Source organism: Excalfactoria chinensis, chromosome 10 (assembly GCF_039878825.1).
Source record: "Excalfactoria chinensis isolate bCotChi1 chromosome 10, bCotChi1.hap2, whole genome shotgun sequence".
Classification (NCBI taxonomy): domain Eukaryota; kingdom Metazoa; phylum Chordata; class Aves; order Galliformes; family Phasianidae; genus Excalfactoria; species Excalfactoria chinensis.
In genome coordinates, this window is record NC_092834.1 from 11,632,073 (window position 1) to 11,650,020 (window position 17,948).

Below are 17,948 nucleotides of genomic sequence, written 5' to 3' on the forward strand. Positions count from 1 at the left end.
TAATTTTCATACGGTAATTATACATAATTTATAAGCATAAAACACTCAGTATTTTATATGGCGTTTTGGTGCTGTTATCTCCCAAGATTGATGTGGTAACAGTATACTTGTGGCAGTGTATGTGCATGCGTGTTAATTAAACATTTACACTTGTTATATGTATACTGCTTTGTATGCTGGTGGCTTCATGAAAGATTGTCCTGCAGTTCATGTGTCAAGGTTTAAAACATACTTAATATGCTGATTGTGACTTGACACACACTACTAAATCAGTTAACATTAAAAACATTACATTTTGTGAAGGATGATAATTTGCTCCCTGCACGAACAATAACAATAACCTGTTCTGCTGTTTGGATCCAAATAAATAAATGACCAAGTCCTACTGTCTAGGAATTAAATGAAAATACACAAAATATACTGCATGGGGGTAAAGGAGCGATGCTTTTTGTCTCAAGCATCCTTCAAATATTAGTTGTTACAAAGCTTCATATTGGATTAATGTATTAAATAAGGATTTTAAAAGTCAGCTCTTTGGGAAACCCCTGCCAAGGGAGAAAGCTGTACAATTGTTTCTCTGAGCGTTGTGTCAGACTGATGAAATGTTAGGTGAACCATGGCCCTACCAAGCAAGAGAGATGATCTGTCACTGTTATCCTTGTGGCCAGTGATGCACCTGCTGGCTCTCAGGGAGCACTGCCTGTGCTGTTTCTGTGAGCAAGGGCTCTCTGTAAGCCTATTTTACTCCATCTGTGCAGCGAAGGGTCTGCCTTCCATGCAGGAAGGCTGTGGCTATTGCAGTGAATGCTGCATTCGGAAGCAGTGACAGAAGAAAACAGCAATGGGTGAAGTTACCAGCACCAAAAGCACCAGGAGGATTGCTGTGCTTGCGTGTTGATGTTGCATTTGACCAGGAGTACAACGCTGACTCCCATCTTGCTATCACAGTGGAGAAATAAATCTGAGAATTAGTAGCTGCACTAGTAGCAGAACGAATTAGTAGCTATAAATACAACCACTCTTAGCTGTTAGAACAAGTTGTAGGAGGGTGGGGAAAAAAAAAACGAGAGAGAAAGCCAAGGGGTGGGTGAAAGTGTTTAATGCTGCCTAGGGAATACGATGGAATTTTGAACAGATATTGTTGCGGACTAACAGCATGCCTGACTGCACTTGAGTTGAATCGCTGAGAAGCAGCCTGATGTCTGTACTGTACCGTTTTTAAGGCTGAAGGAAGAATGGGAAAATAGGAATGGATTTGTGCACTGTATTTCTTCATAAGAGGAAAATATTATAAAGATGGTGGTATGTAACTTGTATCTTATTGTTTTTAAGAAGAATTTAATCCAGGTATGTATCTTCTTCATATTTTTTTGTAGCTAGTCTGCATATGTTTCTCTGTTCCCTTTGTTTCCTTCCCTTATTTTCATTCTGAGTGTACCTCCTGCTGTTCTAGCTAATGGGATGCACTGATTTGGAACTGATTTTCTTTGTAATGCTGCAATGTTGATGAAACCATCCGGTCTGGTAGAGTTAAGAATCAACAATTCTTTAGAAAGTGTGTGTGTGTGTGTGTTTGGGAAGGGGGGGGTGGTGTCCTTATTTTGCGATGTTGATAAGCTCACTGCATTGAATTAGGGTAGTATTTGATTTAAAAATGAGTTTGAATGTTTTAAATGATATAAAAGTCTATGTTAAATAATTGAAATATGGATACGTGATGAAAATATAGTTTGTTTTGCGTATATCCCTTCATACATTTTTCCTAGTTCATCATAGGATTAGTAATAAATTGAGCTTTACAGACGCTTATGTATTTCTGGGTCTTGATTAATCTTCAAGATGAACACCCTGCAGCTTTGCTCTGAAAAGACAGCTTGCTCAGAATACATGCTTGATTCTGCTCCAAAGCTAAACTAGTCTCTGTTAGAATACCTTTCCTTATCTACCCTCCAAGCCACAGACTAAGAAAATGCAAAACTATTTTAATACATTTTTTGTACATCATTAAAGTACACATTGGTCAGCTTCTGTAAATCAGTCTCTAAAACTGCCAGAGAAAGTATTTTCTTACTGAGACACTGGTTTTGTAATAAGAGGAAGAACTTTAAAAATATAAAAATTCAATTGTATTTAACTCCAACTTTCTTTACTCCTACGTGTCCTATTGCATTTCTGTCTAATAGACCAATTACAAATAGATAAATAGAAATATAAAACAACATGTCTTTAAACTAACATCTCTAAAGTGTTTCAATAGATGTCTAGTGGGGGGGGGGGGGGGGGGGGGGGGGGAGCGTAGGAAGTGTATTAAAAACATTTAAGAATAAAATAAAGCTTATTTGATTGCTTAGAAGTCCTGAGATATCTTAAAACATTCTCTGAAAGTATTCTGTTACGTTTGGCTGCAGGCCAGGTTTCAATAAAATTTTTGTATAATATCTTGGTACAGGAAGGGTTAATAGCAGTTCTGTCCCCTTAATATCGGAGTTAACCTTTAGCTGACAGGAGTTATTGTGCCTTAAAAGAATTCTGTGGTGTTGCACTAAATTGCTTTCTGATGTGAGAATTAACTCTGTTCATCATGAAGATCTTATCCTTTTTCACAGGGGAGGTGATAGAATGCTTGTATTCTAAATGCAGCTGGCAGTGATTACATAAAATAATGCCTTTAGTGTAATATGCAGCTATGATTTGACAATCCATAGCAAACAAATGAAATGAAAGTCTAAAGTTGTTTGAAACATCTGACTCTTCTAAAACTAGCGTTAATTCTTACCTTGTGTACAATCAGGAAAGTGTGGGAGAACAGTGTTGAGACTTGAAAGTGTCAAGAGAAATTGGGTTAAATCCTTTTATTCACTATCTGTTTGTTATGTGTGTTTTTTAAGGGCATTATGATAGAAATTATCACAGACTGTATCTCAAAGACATTCCATAAAGAAACAAGCCATGACACCTGATAAATATATGTATTTTTTTCAGTGGAATTTAAGCAAACTGCAGGGTTGTTTAAAGGTCTTCTGACACTACACTATTTACTTGATCCTGCACTGGTGTCAGCACAGTATTGTTTTAATGGCTGTATATGAGTGTGGGCTACTTGGGAAGTTGCAGGTGAAGCACTCAGACTCCAGAGCATTAACAAGCTGGAGGAGAAGGCAGATAGCTCAGAGTATCTCCCAGTTCATGAAAGTATCAAAGACGACTGAAAATTCCCACTTTTTGTTTAGCTGTAGTGCTGTAAAAATCTAGGAGGAACAAAGTAGTTGATTGTCTCGTGAAACCATTGCAGTAAAACAAGCTTTGAAGTATAGAAATTCTTTGGCACCTAAGAAGGTTATTGTGCAGGTTTTGTTTTTATCACCTATGTCGTTCAGTTACGTTTGCAGCTCTAAAGTAGGGGTGGAAACCTAACTACTGCTCTACAGATGTCAGTATTTAGTAGCAAAGGAAGAGAAAATGTTCTTTATTATAACTTTATTTTTCTGGCACATTTAGAAATATATTTTATGTTCACCATTCTTGTTAATGAACATCAGCTCAGGTGTTTAACAAGGTCAACTCCTCTTTGTGTGCCTACTCTCCATGGTGTATGTATAGTGTATGCTATCAGCAGCAGCTGTGGTGGCCTCAGTTTCTTGCTACTATTCACTAAGTGAAAGATGTCTTTATTAAAAAATATTTCAGTATATTATAGAAGTATAATTAGTTACACTATCAATGTATTTTAAGAAAATACTTTCATAAAGGAAGGGTAGAAGTCAGACAGCTTACAAGTTGCATTATTTCAGAGATACTTTTTGTAAGTGGCTTTAAACAGTAACAACAGAGGAGAAAAGAAAGAACATGACATGAAAGAAATTAAAATTTTCCAAACAATATGGATTGTTTTAGTTCAAAGGTGATCCAAAGTCGCATGGCAGATTCTGTCCAGAAGGGGTGTAATTCATGGTAGAGAATTGCCTCTCCTAAGGCTCATGCCAGTACAGTTAGAGAATTGAAGATCTGTACGTGTGGAAAAAGTGATTAATATGCCCCACATTTACTTAGCAATCCTTGTAATCTTAACAAATAACCCTTCATTTTTAGGTTTTCTGTTCCTCCTGTAGCCTGCACTTAAATAGGGTCGAGTTATTAAATGTTCATAAAGCTTTCCGCTTCTTGACATGAAAATATTCACTAAAAATATTATCATGTAGGACAACATAACATTGTACAGATATAAAAAAGGGAGAAGGAGCCTGAAAGTTCTCTGTTGCTCATCTTTTTATACTATACTCTTTGATTTCTTTTTCCTTCTTAAAAAGAAACAGTACAGAAAGAGTTAGGCAGATAATATTGAGGCTGTGTTCCAGTCACGTGCAGTCTGCTTCTTAACCCTTGTGTGCATTAATATATTCAGATACACCAAAGTAAGTAGTCTACTGCTTTCCAGATGGAGTCCATTTAAACTTTAGGAATGTAATCAGCATCTTTTAAATATTATTCTATCATTCATGTATATCTTCTGTAGGTGTAGTTAAGTCATTCTCTTGTGATGAAGTAGCTTTGAGTATATATTGCTTCAAACATTTTCTTGTTTGTGATATGAATACCATACTATACATGTCTTTCTCAGAAGAAAACTTATCAGACAATTACAAGCAACATGTATTTACACAAAGCTGTGAAGAATACTGCAACTTAACAACAAAGTAAATTAAAAACCCCACCTATTTGGGTGAGTTTCACACTCAGCTGTATTGATCACACTATTAAAGGACAAGAGGAATGGCTTTTAGCCAAAAGGAGTGAGTGCAACTCTTTACCATTAATGATACTAGAACATTATTTTGTTTATCACGTTATCCAGCTAGCTTTCTAATGTTCATAGAACGATGTTGAGAAGCTTCAAGCCAAGGTATATGGCACATGTCACAGCTTCTCTGGCTGTGTTCTGTCAGCCTGTTAGTTTCCTTTCTACTCCATTAAGATTGTTGTGATTAAGATTGATATTGTCCATCCAAGATTATTTTCTCAGTATTACTGTAGGAGAAGCGAGTCTGCATCCAGCTGAGACATAAATTTTGTGTTCTGGAAGCATTCCATGCTCTCATTTGAATACTAGGGAGAAAATCTGTGAGCTGAACTCTGCTGAGAAATTCCTGAAACGAAAGGGAGTAATCCAAAAGATTTATTGTTGTTAAGCCTCTCTTTGCCAGGGTCTGCATGCAGGTCAGCTACATATCATGCAGCATTAGAGTCAGTATTGCTTTATCTTGAGAGATTCACCAATAACACAGATCATAAATGTCAGTATTTAAGAATATAAGAGGAATTTTGAATATAATGCAACAAATAATGGTTTCAAATTAAGTTCTTACAGATTGTCATCTGAGATGCATTTCAGTGTAATGCTATGGTTATTGTAAATTAATGAAACAATCTGGAAGCTATAAAATTTTTAGTATAGGTTTCACCTAGCAGACATAAATACATTGATTGAAGTACAGTTATGTCAGAGTAGCCTTATTCCCAGGAGACCAGAAAAACTGTGTTTGATAAATCTGTAGGTCTGAATTATGGTTATCCTGCTATTGATTTCTTGTGTTCCTGAAAGTACCAAAGACTGCTTTAACCTCAGTTTGTGTAGCTACAAAGATATTTTTTTTGTTTGTGATTTTGTTTGTGATTACTTCATTTGCTAGAAGCATCTTTTGTATCCCCAATGGATACCTTTGGCCTATAGGCAATACTGACTGCTTTGTCAGCAATGCAAAGTGGCATTGCTGCAGAAAAGGGGTTTTGTTTTATTTTTTAACCTCACTGTCTCAGTGTTGTGAACACCAACTGCTACATAACTTTTTAAAGAGGAGAGCTTCTACTTCTTTGCCCTCTTCCAAATGCATGCATCAGTACTGCATCCCTTGGAGCTATGTAAAGCTGTAGAGGTTAAGTAGAACTATGGTCTTGTCTGTTTCTTGCTTTTAGGGGGATTGTTCGTTATCCACAAACCTACCTCTGATTGGAAGAGGGATGCTACTATACGTCTTCATTTATTGTAATACAGCAGAATGTCAGCCGTGATCTACCTATTTGTTTTGATTTGATAAAAATAGAAAAGTATATCTGATAATCTATGAGGACCTCATGTTTGGACTTGTGACCAAATGCACTGCTTGCATTCTTTAGAACTATTATTTTAACCTATCCTGTGCATCTCTTCTACCTGATGCATAAGTTTTAGCTTTGGGGAATAAGATTGTTTATGCCTGATGCTGCCAGCTGAAGAGCTGGATGTTACCTTGCTATCAACAATATTCTTAGAATCAATTCAAATTTCATAATCAAGATAAATGATAAAAGCTTAAATTCAGACTTTCTAAGGGGAAATATAGAAGAAATCATCCTTTTTTTATTTGTTTATTTGTTACAGAAGTAACCCATTAAAGACTTTATTTCTAATATTGTTTAGTTTATATAGCTTTCCAATTTCCTGACTTATAATTGCCAAGCATATACTTCTGTTAATTAACTTTACTGCTGCAGTGGTAAACTAAACATCTGAGAATGAATTCTTCTGCTTCAACTGACTTAGTCCCTCTCTGATCATCTTTATTATATGTGGGTTTACTTTAGTAATAGGCAGAAAAATATTGAAAAATAGACTCACGTTGATTCATTAGAAGACCTGAGTAAAACCAGAAAATCACTGAATGACAACTTGCAGCTCTTACAAACAATTCTTTGTCCTACATGCCTCACAGATGACTGTTCCTTACTTCTTAGAGTTAACCTCCATTACTGTGCTCATTTAAAATAGAAGTATGGTAATCTTTTTTTGTTTTAAATAAATAAATCTTGGTTCAATGTGTAGAGAAACCTTTTTAGAGAGCTAGTATTTAACAGAGCAGTGATAGGTTGTGAGCTGAAATATGGATCGTATGACTAATATAACTGAGAACAAATTCAACTTGCATGAGAGAACATAAATCTGCTTTGCTTAGCAGAATTGTGTTTAACAGTACAACTTTTAATTTACAAGTATTTTAAATTGTCTCTGATAAAGAGCATAGGCCAGGCATTGGATAAAAAGTGTGGCTGGCTCTCAAAACAAGGTTCAGTTCTTCTACAATGTGATTAAACCTCATTTAAAATGAATTAAGTGTTCCAGATTACAATGATTACTTCATTGTATCTTGTTGGTTTCTAGGGTGAGACAATAACAAGCTTCTAGTTTGTTTATACTTTGTTGATATCTTTTCAAGGAAGTCTGAATGACCTGAGAGAAGTTTCTATAAGAGAGCGCTTAAAATGCTGTTGGTTGTGTGGGCAGAGGAGGCAGGCAGTCACTTCAAATCTTGTTCAAGAAACGGTTACAAAAATTCAGTGTAATGGCTTAATTCTTAACAAGTTTTTCTACTTCTAGAATCTTGCCTTTGAGAATTGTCCTCTAATAATATGTGAAAGCTAGAGAGCATTAGCTGTAGTGAGGGGGGAGTTATCTTAATATTCTGTGATGTCTTTTGCATGCCTTAAAAATTGTATGCAGTTTCACTAAGCCAGCACTTTTCTTCCAAAATTTTTTTTGCTCTTATATGACTTTTAATACTTTGAAATCAGGCATAAACCTGGAAAAAGAAAAAAGTCATCCAAGCTATGTATGTTAAAAGATGCTTTGTTTTCCATACGTATTTTAGCTTCAGGAAACAACACTCAGCAACTTTAGAAAGGATGAAGATTGGTGTATATTCTTTTTCTGTTTGCTTTTCTCTCATAACTTACATCCTGTACCCCTCTTATGCTACCACAGAGTAAGTTTCAAACTTCATGTAGCCTGCATGTATATAAACTTCTTATTGTGCCAAAGAATTGTTAGCTGGTTAAGAAACTGAAATAATCATTTTGAGGATTACTAACTTAGATTTTTCTAAGCTATTTGTCTTGTTTTATCCTGCAGCTATGACTGTTATATGCTGTACAAAAAAAGAAAAAAAGAACACAAAAAAATATAGGTCCATCTATTGGTCAATAAAATGTGTTGACTGCATTTCTCAGGGAATAGAAACTTTTCTTCTATGGAAAACAGGTTTCCAGGTATCTCCTGGAATCTTTTCTATTGTTTCTTCAGAACAAAAATTGCTTTCCTGTTCTAATTCCACCTGTTCTTGTCCTGAGACTTATAAACCATGTTTGTTTCTCTCCCACTTACTTGTTATGTGTATTTATTTATTTATTTATTTATTTATTTATCCCCTGACCAGTGCAGTTTAAAACTTAGTAACTGAATGAGATTGTTCCATCAGTTCAGCTTACTATTGTCTGTTACTTTCTGTTGTGGATTCTTTTCTCCCTTTGTAAAGAAAGGAAACGTAGAATACAAATGCATTCAAAGTTCTGGATTACCACGGTGTGTTAGTTTGGTAAGAACACAAGGCATCCATTTCTCAAACCTCGTCATGTGTAAACACCAATCTGAAAAGAAAACAGTGTTTCATGTATATGATACCAGTTTGCCCAGAATCCTACCTTGTTCCAAAGTATCAAAAGGGATATAGATATAAATTGAAGTGTCAATACCCTAGAAAAAGCAGATGACATTAACATTCAGTATCACAGCAAAACACTGTGCAAAAATGTCTATAAACATACCTAATTCATTTATTTTAAACATATTTGCCCAGAACCACTTTCAGCTTTGACATTTTTTTTCAGGCCATTGTGAAGAAAGTTTAAATAAATACTGAATTGCATTGTAACCCATTTAACATTAGTATTATTGAATGCTAGTTGTGTGGCAGCAGTAGTAACATAATTCCCTCCTTTTTAGACACTTCAAGATGCCAAGAGCAGGAGAGTGAGATTTTACAAGACAGTCAAAAGGCCTTCAGGATTTTGTTTCTAACAAGAACATATGGCTTTTGGGTTTGAGGCTTTGTAATTCTTGTTGGCTTCCTTTTCCTGTGACGTGATACCAAAGCGTCAGTAGTCTGCAAGTCTAAAGGCTCTGTTGATGAAATCCTTATCGATGTTCCTGCTGGAGATGCAAATATTTGTCTGGATCAATAATTATGCTTTGTGGAAACATATTTGTATAAATTACGCTCCATGGTTTCCTCCTGCTTAAAAAGCCTGATCTCATCTTACACATATAAGATTTGCAAAGGAATGTTTACAAAGAAATTGGGAAATAGTACAAAAAGGAAAGAGAGTTGTCAGAGCAAAAAGGAACAAGATTTAAATCCAACCGGACAAACAAAGAATCCAAAGTTTTCAAATACTTTTAAGAGCACTGTTAAAAAGATTGCCAAGTGTCCATCTGCTCGCAACTTATCAACTGAAGAAGAGGAAAGTAATAGAGAATTTTCTCTTTCTCCGACATTCAGTTACAGAGTTGCTATTGCCAATGGACTGCAAAAGCATGTTTTTGTAACAAACAACAATAATGAAGATTTAGCACAAGATCTGTCTTCAAATGATAGTTCATATTCTGATTCATTAAGTGAGGTAAAAACTAGTAGCAAGAAAACTGAGTACTTTTCACACACGATGCCTGTGAGACGCAACAGAAAGAGTTTAAGCAGCCTTGCAGCATCTGATGGAAGTTCTGATGGGGAACGTACTTTACATTCACTAAAGCTCGGAGCTCTACGCAAACTGAGGAAATGGAAAAAGAGTCAAGAATGTGTCTCATCAGACTCTGAACTAAGTACATGGAAGAAAACATGGGGCTTGAGAAGTAAATCTCTAGACAGAGCTGGCCGTCACCAGAAATCAAATACTCTTGAACCTGGCTTCAGTTCAACAGGTTGTATTAGTCAAACACATGATGTCATGGAAATGATCTTTAAAGAGCTTCAGGGAATAAGTCAAATAGAAACAGAACTTTCTGAATTAAGAGGGCATGTAAATGCTCTGAAACAATCAATTGATGAAATTTCTAGTAGCGTAGAAGTGGTGCAAAATGAAATTGAACAGTTGCGAACTGGATTTGTACAGTCCAGAAGAGAAACTCGAGACATTCATGATTATATTAAGCAGATAGGCCATCCAGGAAACAAAGCAAGTCTTAGGTTTCTAAATGTGCCTGAGGAGAGACTTGAGAAAACTGAAAACATTGTTTACAAAATACTGACAGAAAAAATGGGGTTCTCAGAGGCACAAAGCACTATTAAAATTGAGTTTGCCCAAAGACTGGGGCAACAAAGAGACTGTCCAAATGCAAAGCCAAGACCCATTCTTGTTTACTTTGAGTCATCACAACAGAGGGATTTGCTTTTAAAAAAGTCCTATAAACTTAAAGGAACTGGTATTGGAATTTCTACTGATGTTTTTTCCCACGACATAAAAGAGAAAAAAGAAAGAGGACTGCCTTCTTCTCAAACTTATGAGAGTATGGATATGAGGATTTTAACTGTGGAGACAAAAACTAAAATGCATGACTGGGAGTCACCTGACAGCGATAAAGACATGGAATCAGATATAAATAAGAACAGTTATGCGAAGGTATCTAAATCAGCACTGCAAATAAAAGCTAGCACTACAAAGGGGAATGTTGAGTCCCCAGATCCTAAAGACCTTAATAGAACTGCTGAAAATATTACCTTTACAAACAGGAGGAATTATGACAGTCAGTCACCAGAATTTGACAATGTGGAAAAGCAACCAAAGATGTATTATTCAGACATGACTCCACTATGGCATTTGCAGAATGACTTTGCTGCACCAAAACTTAGCCGTTCAGAGTCAGATTTCTCAAAATTGTGTCAGTCCTATTCTGAGGATTTTTCAGAAAATCAGTATTTTAGTAAAACAAATGGTAGTTCATTATTGTCTTCCTCAGATCGAGAACTTTGGCAGCGAAGGCAAGATGATTCTGCTAACTGGTATAGCAGTTCTCAGGAACAGACCTTCTCACAAGATGCACAACAGTATCCAGAGCAAAATGAAGTAGAGAACACAGAAACTGTTGACAGTGGATTAAGCAATGGAATCATGTGTGTATCTAGAGACAGAAGCCACTACAGTGATTCTCAGCTTTCTTTACATGATGACTTTTCACCATGGAAAGACTGGAATCAGTTGGAACAAGGGGCAGACTTGGGCCTAGACTCATCTACCCAAGAAGTTTTTGTGTACGATATGAGCAGTCCTTCAGATCAACAGACTGATTATGGAAAGTGCCAAAGTTCAGATCTTCAGTATGATACTGAAAGCTATGATTTTACCCTTGATGGAACTTCCCCATCATGTGCAGGCCTTGATAGTGAATCACAAAGTCAGTGGACTGGTCAATATGATGATTATCAGGAAACAAATTCTAAGTCACCTTATCAGAATCAAAACCGATTGCCTATGATGTATCGAAGTCAGAGTGAACTACCAAGTGATGACTCAGAAGAAGCAGCCCCTAAGTCATGGCACAGTCGATTAAGCATAGATCTTTCTGATAAGACTTTCAGCTTTCCTAAATTTGGATCTACACTTCAGCGTGCTAAGTCAGCGTTAGAAGTTGTCTGGAATAAAAGTACACAAAGTTTAAGTGGATACGAAGACAGTGGATCATCTTTCATGGGAAGATTTAGAACTTTGTCTCAGTCCACTGCAAATGAATCTAGCACAACACTAGATTCTGATGTTTATAATGAGCCTTATTACTACAAAGCAGAGTATGAAGAAGATTTAATTGAACCACCTGGTGAGAATGAAACAGACTATGTTGAGGTAATGGAACAAGTCCTTGCTAAACTAGAAAATAGAACAAACAGTAGTGAAACAAGTGAGCAGGTTCAAGAATATGAACTGGGACAACCCCCATGTGGAAGTCCTTATGCAATACTTCCAGAGGAACAATATGATGTCCAGTATGATGGTTTAGTCAGCGAAGAGATACTGGAGGTTGAAAGTGGCATGGATGCTCATGTAGAAGTAAGGGAAGATGAAAATCAGAATGTCCAAGAGATGCTTACTGAAGCCCCAAAGAAAAAAAGAATACGGCCATCATTCAAAGAAGCTGCTTTAAAAGCGTACAAGAAACAAATGAATGACTTGGAAGACAAGATCCTTTCTGGAGGTAAATTTAATATTTTTTATATTGTATTTTAGCAAAATGCTGTTCTTGTTAGAGTTGGTTATATTATATTACAGTATCCAATCTTGCTTCAGTTGAAATTTGCGACAGAAATTCTGCTTATTTCTGGTTTGGTTCATAAGGTGAAACAGTCTCATGGAATTCTAAAGGCTGAAATTGTCCAAGAGCATCTTGTAGGAATTGTAGAGTTTGTTTATTCAAACATATACTTATAAGCAGTTGTATTTGAATTTGCTACTTGAGAATAAAAATTTTGTGAGGCTTATAAAAAGATCTAAGTTTAAAAAGCAGTTTAATATTCTTGATAAAATTGTAATTCACAGGAGCAATACAGAGCATTCAGATTAGTGTTTCCTAACAGTTTTTAAGACATGTATGTTTCTATATTCATCATGATAAGCAGTGGTCTTCATTCTGTTTGCAACATGTACTCTTCAAAGTACATAACAAGTTACAAATCAAATCTGATTTCAGGTCTATCTTTAATTATACTGCCAAAATACCCTCAAATTAGTGATTTATCCTCCAAAAATAAAAAAAAAAAAAAAAGGGTGGGGGGGCCAGGGGGGAAGGGGGAGAAAGACTTTGAAAGGGGAAGGAAACTTAACTGGTAGTATCCATGTATAAGGATGTGTGCAGGAAATGAATTTAACCCAGGGAGGGTGTTGACATAGATTTGTTATGATCTTTAGGTTCTCTGTTAACAGACTCTGAAGCAGACAGCCATATGCATAATTTTAACACTTCTAGTAATACACAAATATAATGAATTTCAGTATTAGCCTACACAAATTGCAATGTTATTACTTGCTCTTTTAACTGGAATCACATAATTACCATAGCTAGCCAGATGGTAGTTGTCATCTTGTCTGAATCTTTGCTTTCTTTATCTACCTTGCAAAAATAGTCATCTGATACGTTCATATTAAAGATGAAGAATTGCGCTTCTGGCTAAAGATTGTCTTAGTAGTAATTAGCATCCAAATCTTGAGGTACCGTGGCATTTATTTTGTATGCAAACAAGCACTTTATGATAAAATTATAGTGAAACTGGAAGTGTGTTCTACGGACAATTACTAATTTGAAAGTCTGTATTAAAGTCTATTTTTATATTCAAACAGTGTAATAAAATTGTTGATCTGATACATCTCTACTGTACTGTGTTAGATATTAGATGATGTACATATGAAAAATCAGCTAGTATCTTCATTACTATTTCATGATTCTTATGGCATATCGTGGGGGAGAGGGAACAACAATGGTACCTAGTCACTGTCGTACAATAGGGAAATAAATGTCTGAGGACCCAATCAAAGAGAAAAGTAGGGGCATTTCTTTCAATATTTGAAATCTATGCCTTAGTATATATTATTAAACAACATACCATTGTTAGAGAATGATAAATATGATGTTATGTCTGGTGTGGTCAGTCCTTTTTTAATTCCTTTTACCCAGCAGGTGAAATTCTATTGTTATTTTTTATTTCTGAACTACTGTAGTTTTTTTTTATACTATACTTACAGAGAAGCCAACCAATCCCAAATCCAGATCGTAAAGGTGCACTGTTTGGTGTACACTACAGGACTTGGAGTTTTTGCAGTCTTAGATGCTGTCATACTAGGCCCTGAACCTTTTTCTCACTTATATAAAGGCTAAAGGGAATTTACAGAAAGACAGCTACAGCAGTACTTATTAGATTATCCAGACAATGATAAGCATGTATTTGTTATTTACTTTTTTTTAGTGGCAGTTCTGTTTTCTCTTTACACTTTATTTTCCTGACTGAGGAAGAGACTTGGATTTCTACTCACTACTCTCTGACTGGTTTGTTAAAAATACACTTTCAAGTCTTGTAATATTCATGGTGGTTCTTATTAATAGTGTAGTCTGTCATGTTTTATGCCTAAACACACAAACTGTACAGTTTGTAGCCTCTAAGTTTTTCTACTCTGTCTACCTTCTTTACAAATGCATTCATGTCTTGGGAGGAGGAATTGATTTCGTTTTTGTTGAAAATAATTGTCTGGGTTCTTTTAGTGAATTATTTCATTCATGCATGCAGGAAAGGGAGGGTAGCAATCTGGCCAAAAAGAAGTATGGCTTGATAACGTCATAGTGTCATTTCTCCAATCTAGTATAAAAAAAATAGTTTAGAATCTTTTCATTCTAGTAACACTTGAAGTAAGGCCAATTAAACTTTGGTACATAAATAATGTATGAGTCCTATTGGATAGCCCCAGTCTGTGCCTCTAGCTGGAGAGAAAAAATATGCTATGGGCTGATTGCTTATGTATTATTTATTACAACTTGGTTTTAGAGGCATACTGGAGTAATAGGAAATGAGAGTGAGAAGAAACATGAGCAACATAGAAGTAAACCTAAGATTTAAAGTTTTGTAAGGACAGAGAGACATTGTAATTATGTGTGTATTAATATAAGGGAAATAGAAATAAGCTGCATTGAGCTAATTTCTGCTACCGTAATCCTTACAAGAACAGAAGATAATTTAACATTATTTTTACTAACTTCAGAATTGATGTAGATTGATTAGTATTTGTGGAATTTCCCTGCTATTTTTTTTTTAAACTAATTCAAAATAAATTTTTTAAGAGCTAAGAGAAAAATCTAAGCATGAATAACCAGTTCCAAGCACTTATTTACATTGGTTCTGCTGAGGAAATGAGGACAAATTAATATTTTATTACCCAGATTAAGAAATAGTTTCTCTTTTTCTCTAAAATAATTTAAAATTTTCTTTAGAGAACTGTGTTTTAGAAGCAAAAAATCACTGCATAATTTTACAAAGTAGTATTAGGATAAAGGAATTTTCTTAAAACAACTGTCTGAAAAGTATCTAGATGTGTATTTTGAAACAGTGTAATGGCTTGGAAGTCAGGAGTTCATAAGTATGATCAAATCTTTTTCTGACCATTTGAGAGAGCAGAATATTGCAATAAAGTGGAAAGCTAAAGAGGTTCTCTCTTTTTCTGCCAAAGAATTTTGACTACTTTCGTGGAACAGGTGCCCAAATTTCTCTTTATGTTCATTTTCCAGGTGATCTGTAGAACATCTATAGAATTTCTTTGTGCCTAGGAGAGGAAATCAGAAGCCTTTTGAGTTCCTTCTGATGTAAAATTACATTTGAAAGTGATGACGCTTTGTCAGCTGTTAAATGTGATGCCTTAATGTGAAGACAGCATTCCAAAGATGGCCTGCATGATCAGAAATGTTGGTAAACTTCAAAATAAAGATAGAGTTGACTGATAAACATCTGTGGGGTAAAAACAAGATACACGTACAGATGTTTGTACTTCTATTTTGTTACAAATTTATTTCCTGTACTGGCCTCACATGATGTTTCTATTCATTCTGCTGAAAATTTTACTAATTTTCATATAAAATCCACACAAAGAAAAGGTTTTTCAGGTAGCCCATGTCTTCTAGTTGTGTTCCTGATAGAGACGTTTATAAATGTCCTTGATACTATCTAAAATTGGGTGTGATGTATGAAATGTAAACTAGAGGACACTGCATTTTGCTGTAAGATCATTCTGACAAGAAGGAAACTGTCAAGAAAGCCCAGTCTTTAAGAGGCCTATTGTTTGAGAACACCAAATGTTTTGAAACAGCAATATCATTCTGCATATCGTGATCAAGTAGTTCTCGACAAAGATTTATTCTTTGAGAGACAAATTTTAGAAGCAGGTAAATGTATTCAGTAGCTGTTCGAGGACAAGTGAAAACGAGAGCCATTGTGAGTCTAATGCAACTCAATTTCTAAGCACCAGAGATGTTTTTAAATCATGTCTTCTTGTTTCAAATTTTCAGACCAGCTTGTTTGTAAAGACACAGATGCGGTTTTTATCTTCACCAAGCTGACCTCCTGTTTTTGCTCTCAGTGTATATGCTAGTAATTTTTCTACATCACTGCTAGTAAAGTGCTAGCAGCAATTCTTCCATTTCTCCTGTCAACCAAGTTTTATTCAAGTGTGACCTTCTCTCTGTCAGACAAGCATCACTCATCTCTTATGATGTGTTAGCTTTAATACTACCTTTCAAACATTATATAGTATATCTTCCTCAAATATACCTTAGCAATGCAACATTCTTTAGGATCAGATTCTGTAATATTCTGTTCTGTACTGGTAAATTCAGCTTTTTGTTACCATATTTATTGTCTTAATTTGTGTTATTATTTCAGACAACGTAATGCACGTCTTTTATTTGGACTTGGTTTTCATCATTAGTTTCCCTTTCTTAGCTGTTATATACTGCTTAGAATTGTCCAACTCAGTCTATGTGCTGCTTCTGACTTTAGACAAGTTATTTCCATGGAACAGCTGTATGTTTTCTGTCTATTTTGAATATTTTGTCTAAAGGGTTTCCTTCCAGGAATGGCAAAATTATCAGTCAGTTTGACATTCTTGGAACAGTTTGCTAGAATTTAAGATTAAAATGTTACTTTGAGAGAATAATGAACTTTGTCATCTTCCACTTTGGTGTCATTCAATTAAGCATAATTACAAGAGAGGAAAATTAAGATCTTATACATAATAACATCTTGATCTTTCCTAATATTTTGATTATTTTTTTTTATATGACCTTACTTCCATTTTTGTGCTATAGGGAGGAAGTTAAACTTAATTTTTGCAGTCATGAAAGTGTATTATTATCAGTATCTTCTTGTTGTCAGGATTTTAGCTAGTGATTATTGTAAATTTCTTGTTTACCCAAATCTTTGAGAATACTTATGAGAAGCCTGTGCAGGCATAGTGACAGAGAAAGGAATGAAGAATTAGAAAGAAGAGATTGAGAGGGTTAGAGATTGTGGTAGAGCTGTAGAGGATATTCTACCTCAGCAAGAACACCTGAAAATATAGATTGCTATGTATTCCTTAAGATTATCCTCTCCTTTCTTTCTTTGTGCTTGTTTGGGGTTTTTTTTGGTTCTCTTATCAACAATTAGGAGTACTGCATAGAATAAGTTCTTATTTGGGGAAATGTGATATGATAACAGATCCTCATGTATTCTCTGCTGCAGTTAGTGATATTTTCCCTTTTCTTCTTCTTTGTGTTAATTAAATCGTTGTCATTAGATAAATTTAAATGTAAAAGAGGGGCATTGTACCACTACAGTACCCTTAACCTAAGTTAAAACAGGTTTCTCTTTCCCTAATTTACCTAAGTAATTTTTATCGAGTTTGAAGCTGTTATACTATCAGAAATATAAAGAGATTTCTTTTTTACCTTCTCTGTTTTACATTTGTAAATATAATTTTCACTAGTAAGTAGCTGGATGACCATTCTACTTCATAGATGTATGTATATGGAATATACTGGGCAGAAATAATGTATTTTGGAGCTATTTTACTCCCTGAATTTTATTTCTGAACCATGTAAAACTCCATACAGTTACCTGAAATAATGGAATGCATAACAAGAAGGCTATAACTGATCTTTGGGTGTATAGTGAGTCTTCACATAAAACATATTCTAAGGAGAGAGAAGCTAATTTAAATGAATTAAGAAAGATCCCATAGGGTTAGCTAAATGAGTCAGGGTCAGACTGCTCTTAATACATTCATACATTCTTTTATGATTCTTGTTTGCCATGGAATGGCTAGATGAAAGAGATGAGTTATATGAAGATAAGCTCTTGTAAGCAAATCACTGTCATTCAGCAGTATAATCAGGGATGTCTACTCTCGTACCCTGAGACAAAAGTACATTCAGTGGTCTGTTACATAATCACAGTTCACTTCCTATCTACATCAAAGAGTGCTGCTGTCTGTTCTGGCAGTCCAATGACTACCGAAGTGAATTGTTTAGTGATTGTACACTTCCCAATTTGGTGCTCTCAGACACATAGAGAACACTT

At 35.2% G+C, this 17,948-nt stretch overlaps 1 protein-coding gene across 1 annotated transcript in view; it reads left to right on the forward strand.

Moving 5' to 3' along the window:
* Nucleotides 1-672: 672 nt before the first annotated feature.
* The window catches only part of UNC13C (unc-13 homolog C), a 124,296-nt gene continuing 107,020 nt past the window's right edge, over nucleotides 673-17,948 (forward strand). The window contains exons 1-2 of the mRNA XM_072345100.1: nucleotides 673-1,347; nucleotides 8,810-12,052. Of these exons, the coding sequence (XP_072201201.1) occupies nucleotides 9,088-12,052 (2,965 nt within the window). The 5' untranslated portion in view covers nucleotides 673-1,347; nucleotides 8,810-9,087. The remainder of the gene's footprint in view (nucleotides 1,348-8,809; nucleotides 12,053-17,948) is intronic.